This window comes from Gouania willdenowi, unplaced genomic scaffold (assembly GCF_900634775.1).
Source record: "Gouania willdenowi unplaced genomic scaffold, fGouWil2.1 scaffold_344_arrow_ctg1, whole genome shotgun sequence".
Lineage (NCBI taxonomy): Eukaryota > Metazoa > Chordata > Actinopteri > Blenniiformes > Gobiesocidae > Gouania > Gouania willdenowi.
Genome location: NW_021145107.1, coordinates 59129 through 78287, shown reverse-complemented (window position 1 = coordinate 78287; position 19159 = coordinate 59129). Strand labels below are relative to the sequence as shown.

Genomic DNA, 19159 nt, shown 5'->3' with positions numbered 1-19159 from the left:
ACAAAAAAACTAAATTACTCAAAAAACAGAAAAATACACAAAACAACAGCAAAAAGACACAAAATCACAACATAAATACACAAAATCACTCCAAAAACACAAAAAACAGAAAATTACTGAATTACACAAAAACAAAGAGACAAAATTACAACAAACATACACAAAATTACTCCAAAAACATTCAGATACAGTGAAATACACAAAATGACTGAAAAATACACAAAACAACAGCAAAAAGAAACAAAATGACAACAAAAACACACTTCGACAACAAAAATAAACAAAATCACTACAAAAACACAAAAAAACTGAAAAATGCACAAAATGACAATATTCAAATCGTTGACCCCTGTGCCAAGTTGTGAGCACAAGGCCTGGATGTAGGGAGGAAAGAGCAAAGGGGCGGGATCAATGGAGTCTCACCTCTACAAAAGCAGAGGACTCGTGTTTGCAGGCACAGTGCATGGGCGTGTCCCCGTGGCAATCTCTGATGTCAGTACGAGCTTGGCTTTCATCCAACAGCTGTTTAACACTGGCCAGGTCTCCTCGCTCACAGGCCAGGTGGAGCGGAGTCTGGCCCACCTCATTCTGAGAGTTGATGTGACTGAAAGAAAAAACAGGGTTTGTTTAGTCTGAGATGATTCCTACCAGAGTTTGGGGTCATTTACAATTACGTCTTCAATTATCCATCTTCAATTACGATTACCAGCATTTTTCCCAATTACAATTCAAATTAAAAATCAAAATCAATTAAAATTACATGCTCAATCACTAAAGTTCAATTACGTCTTCACTTATCCATGTTCAATGACAACTCAATTACGATTAAAATCAAAGCTGCAAGCAGCAGGAAGTGGTGCACGTTGAGGTGTGTTGCTTGTTGGGGTGTGGCAGGTAATTTGAAAGCGTTGAGACGTAGCTGACCATTTCAAGGATTATAGCAAACTTTCCTAAAATGTTCTGTGCAAATATAATGTCTATGATTTCCTTTTACCAATAGGTGGCGCTATGACTATGAATGATGGATGGGTTAAACCAGGGGTCCCCAATCCTGGTCCTCAAGGGCCACTATCCAGCATGTTTTAGATGTTTCCCTCTTCCAACACACCTGATTCAAATGATGAACTCATCATCAAGCTCTGTAGAAGCCTGATAACGATCCTGGTCATTTCAATCAGGTGTGTTGGAAGAGGGAAATATCTAAAACATGCTGGATAGTGGCCCTTGAGGACCAGGATTGGCCACCCCTGGGTTAAACCATAAACTAATTTTTTGGCAAACAAATGAAAGCTGCTATAATTACAGTAATTAAAATCTACTTAGCTCTACAAACCCTTAAAAACTTCCATAAGCGTAGCACATCATTTAAGTGAACAGGCTGCTAAGAGGAATATTTACATCTACAAAGATTCACAATCAAATAAACATGTACGTTCAGGGGCGGATCTACCGGGGTGGCATGGGGTGGCAAATGTCACCCCACAACAAAGCCTTGCCACCCCTGCTGCCACCCTAATTTGTACACACGGGCACGGTACTACGCGGCCGCGGTCCACCAACCGGTAATGCCCCGCTGTCGCTTCCTGACTGCGGAGCCAACGTTCTAAAACACCAACAAAGAAGACGCGTAAGATCGCACGACTGATTATCAATAAGCTTGCGCTAAGTATCGATGTTTTTTTTTTCTCAAAACCTTTTATGTTTTTTCACTAAAATGTGCAGGTACGTCTTCACATAAATGTTGTCACTGTTTGTTGAAGGAGCCAATATATTGTTTACTGGAATAGAGCACTATAATGGTGTCACTGGTAAGAAAGACCCTATGTTTTGTTTACAGAAAGCACTATTGGAGATACTTATTCATTTACATTGGTATGTTGACACTTATTTACAGAAATGTTGCACTAAAATAGTGTCACTGTTCATAGGACACTTTTTCAATTTATTGTCTTTCAGAGATAAAATAAAATTTGTATTTTTTCACTTCATCTTTTTTTATGTCATAGATTATCATAGATTGATTTCTGACCAATATATCGCTAATCGTAGTATCGTCACATTGTGAGCGGTGTATCGCGTATCGTATCGTGAGGTACCCAGAGGTTCCCACCGCTAATCAAAATAACAATTAAACAGTGTGGTTATTTTTGTTTTACACAAATTCATCATATGTCTTTTAAAATAAGTTTTTATACTTAGTTATATAACAGTGTGGCATCATTAACATGTCAATGACACTTTTTCTCCATCTGGTTACAGTTTGTTACAGTGAAAACAACTGTTTTAAAGCCATATTTTTGTAAAATTGAAAACATTTTGCACCGTAGTAATTTAAACTAACTACTAGACACTTTTTTTATCATTCACACAATTCCAAGTCTTACACTTTGTTAAATGTTACAGAATGGTTCTTCAATGTAATGAATGTGATAATTATCCTGTTTATTTTCATGGACTGAAGCTGTGTTTCTGTGTGGATGTTACTCCAGTAAATATTAACAGTGTCGAGCTATTGTCTAGGACGTTCATGTCTATTCACGTCTGTGCTTCTATAAATCAATGTCAGTCAAAGAAAACATGGTGAAGCTACTTTGTGAATCTCACAGAAATGAAGAGGAAATAATCATCGTACTTGTTAAGCAGCACTGATATGTGTCCATGTTTACAGAGAAGTTGATAATACTAGCACTGAAATGACTATTTTCAGCATACATTTTGTTTTTAATGATTTAGAGTTCATTTGCAAAAACATTAACAATATTTTGTTGAAGCAATATTTACAGTGCATACAGAAAGTATTCACAGCGCTTCGCTTTTCCCACATTTCATCATGTTACAGCCTTATTCCAAAAGGGATTAAATTAACTTTTTTTCCTCAAAATTCTACACATAATACCCCATAATGACAACATGAAAAACATTTTTTTTAAATATTTGCAAATTTATCAGAAATAAAGAATGAAAATATAACATGTACATAAGTATTCACAGCCTTTGCTCAGTACTTTGTTGTGGTACCTTTGGCAGCAATTACGGCCTCAAGTCTTTTGGAATATGAAGCCACAAGCTTGGTACATCTATCTATGGCCACTTTGGCCCATTCCTAGTCAAGATTGAGGGAAAAATGAATGCAGTAATGTATAGAAACATCCTGGAAGAAAACCTGGTCCAGAGTGCTCTTGACCTCAGACTGGGGTGACGGTTTATCTTTCAACGGGACAACGACCCTAAGCACACAGCCAAGATATTGAAGGAGTGGCTTCAGAACAACGCTGTCAATGTCCTAGAGTGGCCCAGCCAGAGCCCAGACTTGAATCCCATTGAGCATCTCTGGAGGGATCTGAAAATGTCTGTGCACTGACGCTCCCCATCCAACCTGATGGAGCTCCAGAGGTTCTGTAAAGAGGAATGGGCCAAAGTGGCCATAGATAGATGTACCAAGCTTGTGGCTTCATATTCCAAAAGACTTGAGGCCGTAATTGCTGCCAAAGGTACCACAACAAAGTACTGAGCAAAGGTTGTGAATATTTATGTACATGTTATATTTTCATTCTTTATTTCTGATAAATTTGCAAACATTTAAAAAAAATGTTTTTCATGTTGTCATTATGGAATAATGTGGGAAAAGTGAAGCGCTGTGAATACTTTCCGTATGAACTGTAGTATCAGACTTTCCTTAAAGACTTAAACATAACACACAGACATGTGACTAGTTGTGGTCAGTGTGTGTTAAGAAGAGCCACTGTGCTGTACACACTTGGCTGTCATTCATGTGAAATTGACTGACAATGTTTTGTAATTCCTGTGAAATGGATTCAGTGACAGTTATTGTGATGTATCGTAGATTAATTTTCCCACGATATATTGATTATTGGGAAAATATTGTTATCACGGGCAAAAAAAATATTGTGATGTATCGCAACGCGAGGTACCTTGCGATACCCGGACCTATACGTAATTCTGTATGCTTTATGTACGTCTACTATATGTTACCACCTCTAAAAAATTCCTGCCACCCCATTGAATTTTTTCTAGATCCGCCCCTGTGTATGTTTAAAATAAAAAATATGAATGTGTGAAGTACTTTAACAGTGCAGTGTTGGATGCAAGACATACCGTCTATAAAAGATGATGATGAAAATTATGTCATCAGTCCTACCTCTACAGTGATGTCAGAATTCTACAGAATTTCGTAGAAGTTAGGGGCAAATACAATTTTCAAGGGGGCGTTACTGAGTCATTTGGTCAATCACATGTGCAATTCCCCCAAAATATCAAATTTTTCACCAATCCTAATATGCGTTTCAATTTTCATGAGTTTTTGAATGTGTTTAGGCCATCAAAAATGCAATAATTTTTTGTAAGAATAATAATTGTTAAAGCCGCGAGCAGCGTCGTAGGGTCCAAAGAAGTGGCCGGGGTTGGTAACCCATGAGTATCACGTATGAGACTGTTCAAACTTTGTATATGAGAGTTATAGCGGTTTTCAATTATGGCATGCACCATCTGAGAACGCAAAGCATGATGGGTAATTTTCACATTAATTCTTGTATAGGGCTAGACAGTCATGTGTAACAATAATGAGGATTTTGAACTTTGCATATGAGAGTTATAGCCTTTTTTTCTAATATCGCGTGTAAAATGGCGCCTGTTGAAAAAACCCAGTATGAAAGGGAAAACCAGTTAAAAATCACTGTCAGTGAATTTGATGTGAATCCATTGAAAACATTAAAACAGATTTATTTTTTTTTGAGTAGGATGAATCTGTTTTTTTTATTATTATTATTGACAAATTGCAAGTTCACAAATCAGTAAAACAACATAAAGGGAACAAAGAACAAAGTCAGGGAAAAAAAAATCACTAGAAAAGAATAAAATAAATACAGGCATCAGTCACTTGGAGGCACAGGAAACAGTTCTTCATACAGAAGCAATAATTTCACCTTTTTTTGTTTATTCAAATAATAACTAAACTCAGTTAAGACAAGATGAAAAATCTGAAGGGATTTTGAGAATTTTGCCATTAATAATATGAGATTAATGATGAAAGTAATTGATTTATTTGTTCTTTCAAAGATAAAAATAACATAGTTTGAGCTGCAGAACAGCTCAATGTTGACAGATAGTCATGGTACCACAGGATAAGTTTAAAGCTGGTTAGAATCTCCAGGAGTGACTGCACAAAGTGCTTTTAAAAATGACTAAAGTGGGTCTAATATCCTAAAAAAACACCCCGTAAATACTGACCAGCAGGTGTCCTCAGTGAGCAACATTTGTAACTAAGGTGACTAATAATGATAATAAAAAAAAATAAAATAAAAATAGGCTTTCACTATATACAGTACTATATGTAGCCTATATTGTGCTCTGCACAGTTTGTTTAGTCAACTAGCTACACAAATACATGGCGCCCCAGCTCCAGGCCGCCATCGCGCCTCCGCCCAGGACAAGCAGGCTGCTCCCGGCCACACACCGTCCGCCCGCTGCCCACAGAGTGATTGGCTCTGGTGCGCTCATAGGCTGCCTCTAACCCAGCCAACTATACCGCGTGATCAAAGCTAAGCTTGTCTGCTACGCGTGGACAATTTTATGAAATAATTCATTAGCAGTATCATTGCAGTCCAAACAAATCTGACGTCGTACACCACTGAATCAAGCAGCAGCCATGTTGAAATTCTCAGCTCTGTCTGTCCCTGAACCGCAGATATTTGAGCCGCGCACACACACACACACACACACACACACACACACACACACACACACACACACACACACACACACACACACACACACACACACACACACACACACACACACACACACACACACACACACACACACACACACACACACACACACACACACACACGCACACACACACACACACGCACACACACACACACACACACACACTATTTCTAGACAGATTACGTGTTCACAATTATAATGACCTCAACCCTGTTTCCTTCCATACTCAGTAACTTTAGTCTCACCTCTGAACAAAGTTATGTTTGAGACACTCTCTGAGGCCCGTTTCCACGGCGATGTGGGCACAGCTCCAGTCCGGGTGGCTACGGATGCAGTTGACGATGGGCTGAATGCTCTCAGCCTTCAGAGGAAGTGTGTCGTAGAAGGGCTGGAGTTTGAGGGCGTACTGAGAAAACCAGTTCATGGCGTCGTCCTCGGAAACGACCTGAAACAGCCTGAACAGCAACAGAAACGTCTCTATGACACGGTCTACATTAAAAACATCTACAATCACTTTAAAGAGCATTTCTTCTTCAAAACACTGGGATTATTTTACACTAAGAGTAGGCAACATGGGAAAAAATTAATATCACAAGTTTTTTCATTCAGATCATTTAGAATATTTTATTTTATTTACCAGTAAAACAAACCAATTCACCTACTTAAAATCATCGCCCAAAATGGAAAAAAGGAATACAAGATGATTTAAGTCAGGGTAATTTTGAAACATTTAAAAAAAAATGTATGTAAGCAATTCATCAAACTGCTTCCAAGTACAATTAACATCAAACAAAAAGGTTGACAAGTTATTTTAGTCACACAGTCTTTTTACTCTGTTTAACTAAATTGGTGTAGCATTAGCAACACTTGCTACATACCATGGCAGCAGATCAGTCTAGTGATTTCCATTTGTTTTTGAGGTAACACACTCATGTTAATAAAATCCTATTTAAAGCAGTGTTATTTTAAACCCATCATTTCCCACAGTTTGGACAATCATATTGTTTAAAAGATAAAAACGTTACTGCTTTGGTTACATCAGGCCTGGGTGATATGGACCAATATTCATATTTCAATATTTTTCCTCAAAATGGCGATAGGCAACTTAAACTTGACTTATTTATATTTTTCAATATAGTTTTGCAAAAAAAACAATAATGGGTCAAAAGCAGTGGATGAAAATGTCACAAAAACCCTTTTATTATTAACTCGCAGCACAATATCAACAGTTTGTACCACTTTTGACTTTTTCCTTCATTAAGACTGAAATGTGAAATTAAATTCTGTTGTGTTGTGAAACCACATTCAGGACGTTGTCCCTTTAAGAAGTGTGTAAAAACCTTTGAATTGGCTGTGTGAGGGCCACAGACATACAGTACCCTCCAAAAGTACTGGAATAAAACATGACAATACTGCTGACTCAAGCTGACTCATGTTTTCACAGAGTTTTACAGGCACAGCAAAGTTAAACAGGCACTGGTGGCTCTGTATTTAGGAGTCAGTGATGATTTGCGCAATTTTTTTGTGTGGCTATTTTTGACAGTGATTTAGGCGTTGTTTAATGCAGCCAGGACAAGAGAGTGGAGGGTGGTGCACCTAATGAGCGCTCCCAGAACATTTCCCCATAAAAAACGTTCCTTGCCTCACGATGACGGTGTTTCATGTTGATTCTGTCCATTTCCGCATTTAACCATTTTCATTGGTCGATTCCGTGATTCCGTCAGCGATTCCGTTTTTATAGGGCCCTAGTAGTGTGTTCAGCTGCAGCTGAGGGGAAGGGCTGCACGTGTATCTGTTTTTTGTCTGCAGCAGCGAATAAGGTTGTTGAAACAGGCGAGGAGATGAACCATTAATATATAGCGATGAACACGGCGCTGTTAGTATCGATACTTTTGCAAGTGAGTATCGTATCCGACACTCACTTTTTTGTATCAATACTTTATTCAGTATCGAGTCTTTTGACAACACTAGTTGGAACTGTCGCCCCCTGCGGTCACAAATCTGTTTCTGGGTTAAAACTGTTTTTATCCTATTTTGGTAAACAAGAGGTTTACATCAACATCTTTAACTTTTCATGTTTTTTTTAGAGCCACCAAAAGTAGCACAAGTTGTTATTTTGACTGATGTCAAAATCAGACTGAATGTTTCACTCCAATAGAAAACAATGGGATGTTTACAGGCAGTGGGGCCGTGTGACATCATCAATCACGTGATTTCAACATGGAGGAACACACGCTCTAAAACTGTAAAGTAGTCCCATTTTTAAAAATTAATCAAAAATGAATATGGTGGATAATAATGCATTTTGTTAGACATACAGTAGATCTTCTTATCAGTACAATTAAAAAATTTAGGCCACATTTGTAAAAACAGTGAAAGATCCCTTTAAGTCAAGCAAGTAATCAGTTTTTGAGGAATTCTGTTGATTCAGCAGCTCGGGTCAGTCCACTTTTAACTGGTTACATGATGAATTATCAATGAAGAAGGACTGTGGACTGTGACAGTTTCACTTTAATCTGATCCTCTATCATTATCCGTCTAAATGAAGCCTTTAGAAATCATTTTTACATTCTGAGTACCAACAGTGTGCATTAGTTTGAGCTCTACTTCTCCAACTGATCAGTTCATGTCTCCACTACTGACCTGGGGGTCATTGTTGGGGTGTTGGGACACATGAGTAGACAGTCCCATGACTGACACTGGCTGTTCTTGTACAGCACCACGCGGCCCTCCTCTCTGAGCTTGACTTTGCCTCCTCCTGCGTAGTCAGACAGCGGCACGTCTCGGACCCTGTAAGGGTTGTTGAACAGGCTGGAAACAGAGGACACGGTGTCCAACACGCGGCCCAGGTACTGCATCATCACCTGAAAAACAGAGAGACAAGGATGGGAGGGGGAGTGAACTATTAGGTCAGCACAATGTTTTAACCAAATATATAAAAACTCACCAAAACACAACATTGACAATCAGAAATTAAACAAAAGATCAGAGGTAGAGCTGGGTGATATGGATCAAAACTCATATCTCAATATTTTTCCTCCAAATAGATACATATACGATATAAATCTCAATAATTTTATTTCAAATGATGTCTGACCAGAAATATAATTTAGGGTTAAAGGTCCAGTATTATGCTATTTTTCACCCATCTCCAATTGTTCTAAGAACCACAACAACATAGTATTTGAGGTTTATTTTCACAAACTCGCCTGTTTTCTGGAGTTTTAGGCTCTGAAAAGTCACTTTCAGACCACTCCTAAAAACAGGCTGTTTTGGGGCCTTCATGCATATGCATGAGTGGGCGTGAACACACATGCTGCTTTATGGTGCAAATAACAACAAATTATTAAATACTGTATTTTCAAAGGAACAGAAAAAAAGTCTTGTTTATTCCTAATTAATTTATTTTTACACTTGCTATCCAATATTAAGTATAGTAAAGCTGCGGTGCCCAACCTTTTACACATCGTGGACTCATTATTACATCACAAAATTTTGGTGACCCCAGAGACATTTTTTCTCTAGAATTAGTTTAAGATCATGTTTGTTATACTACTTTACAAATAAAAAGTAGAGCGCAAACTGACAAGATGCCCCAGCTCAGATATTTTTATACAGCATTTTACTTTAAATATATATATATATATTTTTTTTTTTTTTTTTTTTTTGAGAAAGTAAAAGAATAGAATACAATTATTTGGGATTGTGTGTGTGTGTGTGTGTGGTGAAGAATAATAATTCAAAAACATACAATGAAACATCATTTTAATCAGTACTTCTCATTTATCAATTACGAAACATTTCAGGCGACCACAAGGTTGAAAAACACTGTAATAATAATGGTAGCTGTGGAATTAAAGTGCTGTATAATAACTGTCCTCTCACTGCTCTGACAATATATTCTGGAATTGCGTTTAATATGTTTCTCTACAATCCAAACCAGATTTAATCATAAACTAGTCTAGATTTAGGTGAGCATGGTGATCACTTTAATCAATGACACATGAATTATTGATGGCATCACCATTATAAGTGCCATGTTGTCATTATCACATTAATGATCAGTAAAATGTCTGCTTTTTTAAAGAAACACTGATGATTTATCTCTTTGTTTGTTATTACCAGCAGGAAAAAAAGCGTTTTAATTGTCAATAAACGTGTTTATAATTGTAGCTGTTCCATGTATAACAAGTGTGATGATAGGCAGGACTTTTATGTTATCAACGCTAACATTTGGAGTTAAAACAAGGCACACAAACCCTGCTTTGGTTAAACATTTTGAGCATTAAAATGTGTTGGTGAGTGTATTATATTAGCTGTGTGTGTTGAAGCTAATCTTCTAATCCAGTCACAGACACAGACGGTCGGTATCTTACCTGCTGCTAGCTGCTCTCTGACCGCCTGACATATGACAACAGCAACTACTACCGCTGCACTGCAACCTATCTTGATACCAGCCTGGCTGACGGGAGACGGTCCAATCAGAGAGTGGTAGGTAGGAAGGTGGGTGGGGCTTGTTCTGGTCTCTGACAAACCAGTGGTTCCCAGAAAAAGAGGTAAAAAAAAAAAAGAAAAGTGTTCCAAGTGTCAATACTGAAACAATTAGTTTAAACTGGCAAATAATGGGCATGACAACTTAAAAACAATCATAAAATATGGTGAAATGATGTTAACAGTGACAATAATGGGTCAACATAAGTGACATTAGGTGGAAAGTGACTTATAAAATATTCATTTCTGATGCAAAATAGGGATGAAAAACAATACGTTCACGTTCATGTTTTTAATGTCATGTATCCCCTGAATGCTTCATCTAATCATGGTACAAATAAATAAGCAACTAGCGGTCCTGGGGCCTTCTGTCTAATTTTTTGTGGCCCCAAAACTAAAAAAAAAAATCCACAAAAAACACATAAAATGAACACAAAAACACACTAAACATCTATTCTTTCCTCGGAATAACAATATTAATTTCAGGTCGTGTGGTTACTAAGGTGACAAACGTCACGTGACCGCAGCTGGAGGAGACGCAGCAGCCGCGGCTTTGGCTGTTGTTGTGTTGCCAGATTGTGTTAAACCCCGTCGGTTTGGGGGAGATTTAAAATCCAGCGAACAGGAAAATCCAATATTTAAGAGTTGAACTAACTTATCCATGATTTAATTGGTAAACAAATATTTTGGTGCATGGAAGTACTTATTATATGTATAAAGTCTAAAAAATTACATCAATATATGTATAAAAACATTCCTAAACACTTTCTCTTTGGTTGTATTTCATATCAGAATCAGAATCAGAATCAGAATCAACTTTATTGACCAAGCGTGTATGAATACACACGAGGAATTTGTCTTGGTGACCTGTGCTCTCTCAGATAGTGTATTATTAAATAATAACAATCAACTAGAATAAAGAAAAATAAATAAAAAATGAAGTATAAACATAAATATAAGAGTAGTTAGACTAATATGTGCAAACTAAATAAAATAACAAGATAATAATAATAATAATAATAATAATAATAATAATAATAATAATAATAATAATAATAATAATAATAATAATAATAATAATAAAGAAATAAAATAAAAATACAATAATAATAATAAGATAATAGTGCAGTAGTGCATTGATGAGTAGTGCAGGTGAACATTTAAATAAAAATCATTTTGTACTTGTAAAGGAGAAATATGTAATTATTGATATTGTGATATATCGTTATCTATATCGTATTGTTTAATATTGAGATATATCGGGATATATTGTATTGTGACATGCAAATTGTGAATCGAATCATCAGATTCATGGCAATTCAAACTAGCATTTTCGTTTAATTACAATTAAAATATTCATTATTTAATTGTAATTAATTATCAATTGCATGATTACATTTATAATTGACACCAACAATGATCTCGATATATAGCCCAGCTTCATTGTAACGCACAATCCTAGTTTGTTGGCTTTGTGAAGTGCCGGATAATCAGCCTTATCTGGCAACACTGAGTATCGCTGTGTGAGCGCAGCTGGGAGAGTGTGTTTGAAAGTGTGTGTGGCTGCTGCTGCTGCTGACCACCACCACCACCACAGAGCAGTACACACACACACACACCATCATCATCAGGGACGCAGGTAGCGGAGCTCGGCCGTCAAACATGGAGCTGTCGGCGGCGGGTGATCGCATTTTTGCCGCTGAAGCCATCCTGAAGCGTCGCGTCCGGAAGGTGAGCTCCATCCGCCCGCCTTCACCGCGCTGTTCCACCCGTGCAGCGGGGCTTGGCCTCGGCCAGCGCTCCAGTGGAGGCCCCGGACCCGGTGTGGAGGCCCTGTAGCTAGCTGCTAGCTAACAGTCTGGACTGGGGTTCACATAGTGGCAGCAGGGTAATAAAATACCGACACAAAGGGACTAAAACAGGGCGGCTGAGCCACTGTGAGCGGTTTTTATAACGGAGGAGTGAGCTAACGGTGGCTAAAGCTACACTGTTATAGTTTAGAACAGTGATGGACAACTTTATCACAGCAGGGCCACAAAACTGTGATTATATCTGATCAGAGGGTCACATTATCAACATCCATGTCAACATTTAGAATGAAGACAAATCTTAGCATTAATACAGGAAACAACAAGAGTGTGAATTAGTGTTATCATGTTGTGTAATTCATTTTACTAGATTGTGTTTTTTTGTTGTTGCTGTTCTGTGTTTTTATTTTTGAACATTTTTGTATGATGATAATATTCTGGGTTTTTGAAGAAAATGTGTGGATTTGTACTGCACTGTTGTGTATTTTGCTGTCCTTTTGTCATTTGTTGTCGTTTTGTGTATCTTTGCTCTTATTTTATTTGTTTTTCTGTTTTTTGTGTAATTTTCTGTCGATTTGTGTATATTCTGCAGTCTTAACTTATTTTGTATAATAATCTTCTGAGTTTTTGAAGAACATTGATGTATTTTTGCTGTCGTTTTGTGTATTTATTTTGGTGGTCAGGCCCTAGGCCCTTATGTGGCCCCCAGCCCACCAGTTGCTCACGTCTGCTTTAAGATAAGGTCTGTGTGCAGCTGCTTTCAAAAGTGATTATAGATTAGATTAGATTAAAATAGAATACACCTTCATTAATCCCCAGAGGGGAATTCACGTTTGCAGCAACACAGTATATAAAGTATAATTAGAGCAGAGAGTAAGAACAAAAATAAATTTAATATTATATAGTTGTGGACTTGGTGATTTTTGAATAAACGTATCTGGTGGAGGAAAACTGAAACCAGAAACCTTTTATTTTGTAATGAATCTCAAAAGATGCTTTTATTTTTATCATCTGCACTGCCATCAGACATGCTAAGCCAAAGCACTTCAGCTAAAGTTCACTGCATAATAAACAAGACAAAACTTCATCTTAATTACAGTTTAATGTTTCTACGAAAAACACGAGTGGCGTTTAGAATATTGTTTGCGAAAACAAGGAAAGCGTTGATGATAATCTTCCTGTTTGTTATGGGATGTATTTGTAATCCACCATCTGTGACTTTACAGGGAAGACTTGAATACCTGGTGAAATGGAAAGGATGGGCAATGAAGTAAGTATGACTCAAAATAATAATAATAACGGGTGATTTAATGGTGTATCTTGTGTTTCTGGACATTTCGCCCACAATTTAGCCAAGAATGCCCCCAAAAACCTTGTTCCACGGACCAAAATTGCCCTCAAGTTTTACAGTAACAGCTTATTATTCTCCGCTCCGCAAAAGGTTTTGGAGTGCTGGTCACGTCATAGCATACCTACCGTTATCCCTCATCCTTTATATTTATCATTATTATTATTATTATTATTATTATTGTTGCTGGGTTGTTCATTGTTTTTTTTTGTGGTTTTTTTGTTGTTTGTTTTGTGCACCAACTACCAAGACAAATTCCTTGTACTGTCCTTAAAACTGTACATGGCCATAAAACATATCTGATTCTGATTCTGATACATCATAGACCACTTTGGTTAAGACCAGACACCCAACAAAGTGAACCAGTCCAAGTTCCTCCACCGGATACATCTAAAGTTCCCACAAACACGGTGACAGAGATGAACCTGCAGCAATGATTATGAGCTGGAAACTGGAATAAAGCTAACTAAGCTAAAGCCTGATATATGGTTCTGCGTCAAATAGACGTCACACATAACCGACGTAGACGTAGACCCCCTACGCCGTAACCTGACGTACGCCTCCCAAAAAATCCTGACTACACATCGAGGCGACGCAGAATGTAAGCGCTGTGATTGTTCCGCTCCAAACTCCAGCCCCGGTTGCTGCCTTTTCCAGTCACAGCGCCATGTTTCAACTTTTTTCGGAGCGATGCGAGAGTTGTTTCTGTAGTGGACTGAGTCACAGAGAGAACCGAGACGGACTAAAAGTGCCAGAGTTTTATTATTTCTTTCATGGCTGCAGCACATGAAGCTTTGCCAAACGGAGTCAATCACAGATGAAAGGTGTGTGTGTACTGTTATTATCATTACTATTGCCTCGTCGAGTTTTACACTGCTGTCCCACTTCCCGGGGGCGAGGACCAGGATACCTGGCTGCTCCCTCTCTGCCTAGGTCGAGGCCCCCTCACCCCCGACATGACAATTGACAGTGCGCTCGATACACTTTTATATTTTGTGTATGTGTTGCATATGTTTTTATTGAAAAATAAAGCGCACATTTTAAAACAGTTGCTTTCATGGTTATGTCCAACAAAACATGTAATAATCCAGAAATAAATTACATTTTAAGATGCTTAAAAAACATAAAACATTGTTTTTTGTGCGTGGAAGAAAAATAAGGGCTTTTTAATGCTGTGTAATCACACACACAGACATATAGCCACAACCCTCTAGCGACATGGCGGCCAATCTTAGAGCGATGCGTTCCCTCGACGCAGAAGTACAGTTGGCCAACCTCTGCATCACGTTGACGGCGTAGGGCCTGACACAGAAGCATGTACCAGGCTTAAGTTATCCAACCTTCACACAAGACTGGGCTAAGAGCTAATGCTAACGCCTTCATAAAAGGAAGAAACCAAGTAAAAAGTACATGGTTAACTGTCATCAAACCACAAAGGGGCACATACTGTATATGTTTAAATCCGATTTCCTTTTTTTGATGCAACCTTTTAAAAGGATTTTAGATTGATTAATGTCATCAGGAAGGCCAACTTACCGAGCACAGATCGATGCAGTTGGATCGTAGGAATATAAATTGATTGATCGATCTAATGGACTTACAGCAGTTTAAAACTTTTTTGTACTTATACTTATTTATACGCTCTTCCCACCTTAATTCTTTAAATTCTCAAATCTATTTCGAACTTGTGTGAGTAGCACAATAAAGTAAACTGAAAAACAAACAACAAATCAACAATATTAATAAGACCCAACATGTCAGAAAAGGAGTAAGATGAAGCATAAGCTCATTTCAACCTACCCCTTATCCACTACTTAACTAACAACTCCCGTATACATATTTACATAGAGTAAATAAACAAATGTAAATAATCTAACCACTTGCATCTATAGAAGTGTTCAGTATGTTTTATGAAAATAAAGTGTGATTAACTTCTTGCTAAAATGCAGTGATGAGTGAGGTAGTTTAACAAGGTCTGATGGTGCGTTCACTGACACCTAATGACAGGGCGTTTACGTGCTATGCAGATGTTAGCAACATTAAATGGGGTTTTTGTTAAAAACAGAACAATTTGGACATTTTTTGGTTTGATACGATAATCGCACAGTGAAATATTGCGATATATCGCTACACTGATTTTTTTTCTTACTGCATATTTACTGTTCTGTGTCAGTTAGCTTTAGTAAAAGTGATCTTTGAGTGTCTGTAATGTTAGAGTTGATCTATAAAGTGGATTGTTTGTAATAAAGTGTAACCTTTGTGTGCAGGCACAGCACGTGGGAGCCGGAGGAGAATATTCTTGATGACAGGCTAATCCTGGGGTTTGAGCAAAAGTGAGTAAATCTGCTTGTTCTACTTTTTCCAGCATATGTTTGTGGCATTAGACGGTGACTTTGATTCCTGCTGAAAATAGCAAATACATAAACAGACACGTTGCACAAAAAGACAAAAACACAAGAGAGCTAGCACTGCAGACTTCACACACACACACACACACGACTCTGTTTTCCCTCATGATTTGCTCATAGCATCTCTTCTTTTTTTAGTCTGATGTCACTCTTGCACTGTTTGATCTGTTTGTAACAGGGAGCGAGAACGGGAGCTTCATGGGCCAAAGAAACGTGGGCCAAAACCTAAGAAGATGCTAATGAAGGTATCCTAATGAATACTCCTTTACATCATCTAAAAGAATCTTTGATCCAATCACTCTCACACACTTTGTCTATTACTCTGAGTAAAATACTTCTAAAACATGATATACTTTTCTGTTTTGCTTTGTTTTAATCTTATCTCCCTATTTTTTTACTTTAAACTTTGCCAAATCATACGAAACATGCAAAATAGGGTTAAAAGAGTCGACTTAGCTACTGTTATTAGTTTTATATTTATGTGCTTCTGGCTGAATAAATTCAATATTTCAAACAAAGTGTAAGTTGTCTTGAACAAAGTAGTAATTGTAAACAAAGAGAGTAAATAAGTAACTTTAAAAAGCTGGAGCTAACCTACCTGCAGGTTTTGGAGGTAATGAGGTTAAAACCAATTACAGAATTAATTTACCTAAATCAAATCCATAAAATAAAAGAATAAATAACAGCAATAATCCTTACAAGTTAAGAAATGTGTAATAATGTTATCCAAATCACATACTGTATTTGATAATAAATTAAAGAGGTTTACTGTTCAGAATAAATACCCGGGGCGGCATCGACCAGGGCGATCAGCCGCGATCAGCGGTGCAGAGTGGGGTTTCGGTTCCGAGTGACGGAAAAAAAAACGACGCATCTCCCACGTGCGCTGGTTTTTTTTTTTTTTTCTATATCGGTCGAGAAATGTCGTTTTATCAAATTGCGATACTATCACAAATGCAATGAATCGTTCAGCCATACTAAAGTGTCGTGTTTAACCCTCGGTAAACCTTATTTACACTCTTTGAGCTTAGGTACTAAAACTTTTTAACAACTCCAGACCTAACCATAGATTTGAAGTTTTCATTATATTTCTGTATTTAAAAAAAAAAAGTTTTTATGCTCTTTTTGTCATAAAAACAACAAAGTTTATCCAATGAGTCTTTAAACTGAATGAGGTATTGAGAGTTTAAAACACTAGAAGGTACCAGAAGGTAAATGTTTGGTCCCCAAAGGGGCCCTGAGGGTTAAAGAGAGAATGAAGCAGTTCAAACTGTTGTAATGTTTAAAGTTTTAATGTTTTATCTTCACACACAGAAAGGAGAGAGCAGCAGCAGTGGTCGTGCTCTCAACAGTCGTCTGAAGACGTCCCGCTCCTCTTCCTCCTCTTCCTCCTCCTCCAGCCAACCCACTGCCTCCTCTTCCTCGGCCGTGCCTCATCATTTCCCCTCCACATCCTCTTCCTCCAGCCCCGTTGGACTTTTACCGAAGCTCAATTCTTTGGCAGCTACTCACAAACTGAAGAAGGACATTCATCGTTGCCACCGCATGTCTCGCCGCCCTCTGCCTCGCTGCGACCCCACGGCGTCCTCGTTCTCCAACCCCGGGGGGTTCCCCTCCCGCATGCACGTCTCGCCATTCTCCGAAACTGTGCGCATCGTCAACCGCAGGGTCAAACCTCGGGAGGTGAAAAGGAGTCGCATCATCCTTAACCTGAAAGTCATCGAGAAGTCAGGTCGTGGCGGCGGCTCCGCCTCCAGGAGCAGGAACGTCCAATCAGGACGCCACAATATCCCGTCACGCAACCGCATCATCGGGAAGAAAGGAGAGGCTCCTTATAGGCCGTTCCAACCGCCTCTGAAGATGTTGGGGTTCCCCATGTACGGGAAGCCTTTTGGGCTGCAGTGTGGGGGGGGTGCGCTGCCGTCTCACGCTAATGCCACAGCTTCACGTGCTCCTCCTGCGACCCAGGACCAGGACCGCTCAGATCGCTCCGAGGAGGGTGGAAAGGATGTGCCGCCACCTTCCACACCCCCCCCTGCTCCGTCCGAGGAGCAAACTGCGCCCCCCGCTGGAGCCCAGCGCGTGCCCGCAGAGGGCGACCCCGACTGGCACCCCCAGAGGGCGCCGAGCTGCAAAGACGTGGTGGTGACAGACGTGACTACTAACCTGCTCACCGTTACCATCAAAGAGTTCCCCTCCCCGGCCCCCGCCTCAGGCCCCGCCTCGCCCTCTGCCAGCCCCGACCACGGCTCCGCCCCCGATGACGCGTCGGTGGCCAAGCCATAGGAAGTGGTCTGTGACTCCTCCCACCTCTGAAATGTGGACCCGTGTTTGTTTTTAATGGTCGTCATACTTGATGAAAAGCAAAGGAAGAGCTTCTATTTTTACACGACTCCAGTGAAATGTGTGCGTTTGAAGCCGTTTGCCTCTTTATGTCCTCGTGCACACACGGCACTGACTCTGAGCTCCATCTCTGCAGTAACGCCTGAAACTAAAATCCTCCGCTCGCTGCTCTGCACGGACGATTTGAAGCTAATTTGTTCACATGAAAGAAAAATACATGGGTTATTTCATGTCATTTCAACATGTAGTTTTAACCAATTGTGTAATAATTATTCAATAGTCACGCTGTAAGTTTTTAGTTTAATTGGATTCATTCTTTTTGAGATATGAACAATTAATTGAGGGGGAGTATTTGTTGATTTGCGCACTTATTTATTTTTCTTCCGTTTTCATCTTCCAACATATCAGGAACTCCATCACATAGAAAGGTAAATATGGTATAGTAATAAGCTCCACCTACTTTCTCAGAATATATAAAGATGTGCTATACATCCTATCTGGTGGACATGTCAGCTCCTCTGAATAGTCATAAAGTCAGTGTGTGTTTGGGTCTGGAACATGTTCAATAAACTACTTATGTCTCAGCTCCCTGTAATGTGATCAGCTTAGAGCTATGAACATAGACTATTCACATCACTAATAATTAGTCACAGATATGCATTGTAGGGATGCACCGAAATTAATGTTACCAGCCTAAAACCGAAACAACCACTCATACATGAAATAATATTGTACAGATATGTTACGTAACCGACTGAGCTGCTGGAAGAGAGTCTAATTAAATACGTTTTCTAGTTAAAACACAAATTGCATTTAATTCACAGAGCGTTTGCATCAGAAGATGATTTATTGCTCAGATGTATTGAAATACAGCATGTACTCCGTGAGTCCACGTTGGCCCGTTTCCAGACAAGCGCGCGTTAACCACAGTGTTTGCTCGCGTTTTTACAACATCCTGTTTTGGTGTGAAAATTCTTTCGGCCAAAAACCAAAAATGCACTTTTGGACCATTT

At 38.8% G+C, this 19159-nt stretch overlaps 2 protein-coding genes across 3 annotated transcripts in view; one reads left to right on the top strand and one right to left on the bottom strand.

Annotated features, from left to right (window-relative positions):
* Positions 1-10180, bottom strand: part of LOC114459777 (85/88 kDa calcium-independent phospholipase A2-like) — a 52573-nt gene extending 42393 nt beyond the window's left edge. Inside the window, 4 exon segments of the mRNA XM_028441918.1 lie at positions 424-604; positions 5994-6203; positions 8392-8612; positions 10125-10180. Coding sequence (XP_028297719.1) covers positions 424-604; positions 5994-6203; positions 8392-8609 — 609 coding nt within the window. The 5' untranslated portion in view covers positions 8610-8612; positions 10125-10180.
* A 1693-nt stretch (positions 10181-11873) lies between these two features.
* Positions 11874-18619, top strand: LOC114459779 (chromobox protein homolog 6-like). Of its 2 annotated transcripts, none has more exons than XM_028441923.1 (5): positions 11874-11970; positions 13274-13317; positions 15663-15728; positions 15982-16048; positions 17118-18619. In XM_028441923.1, exons 1-5 carry the CDS (start codon positions 11902-11904, stop codon positions 18087-18089), a joined length of 1218 nt encoding a protein of 405 aa, XP_028297724.1. In that variant the 5' UTR covers positions 11874-11901; the 3' UTR covers positions 18090-18619. The 2 variants fall into 2 exon arrangements, with proteins under 2 accessions (XP_028297724.1, XP_028297725.1); XM_028441924.1 differs by lacking the exon at positions 11874-11970 and adding an exon at positions 11995-12127.
* The last annotated feature ends 540 nt before the right edge of the window (positions 18620-19159 follow it).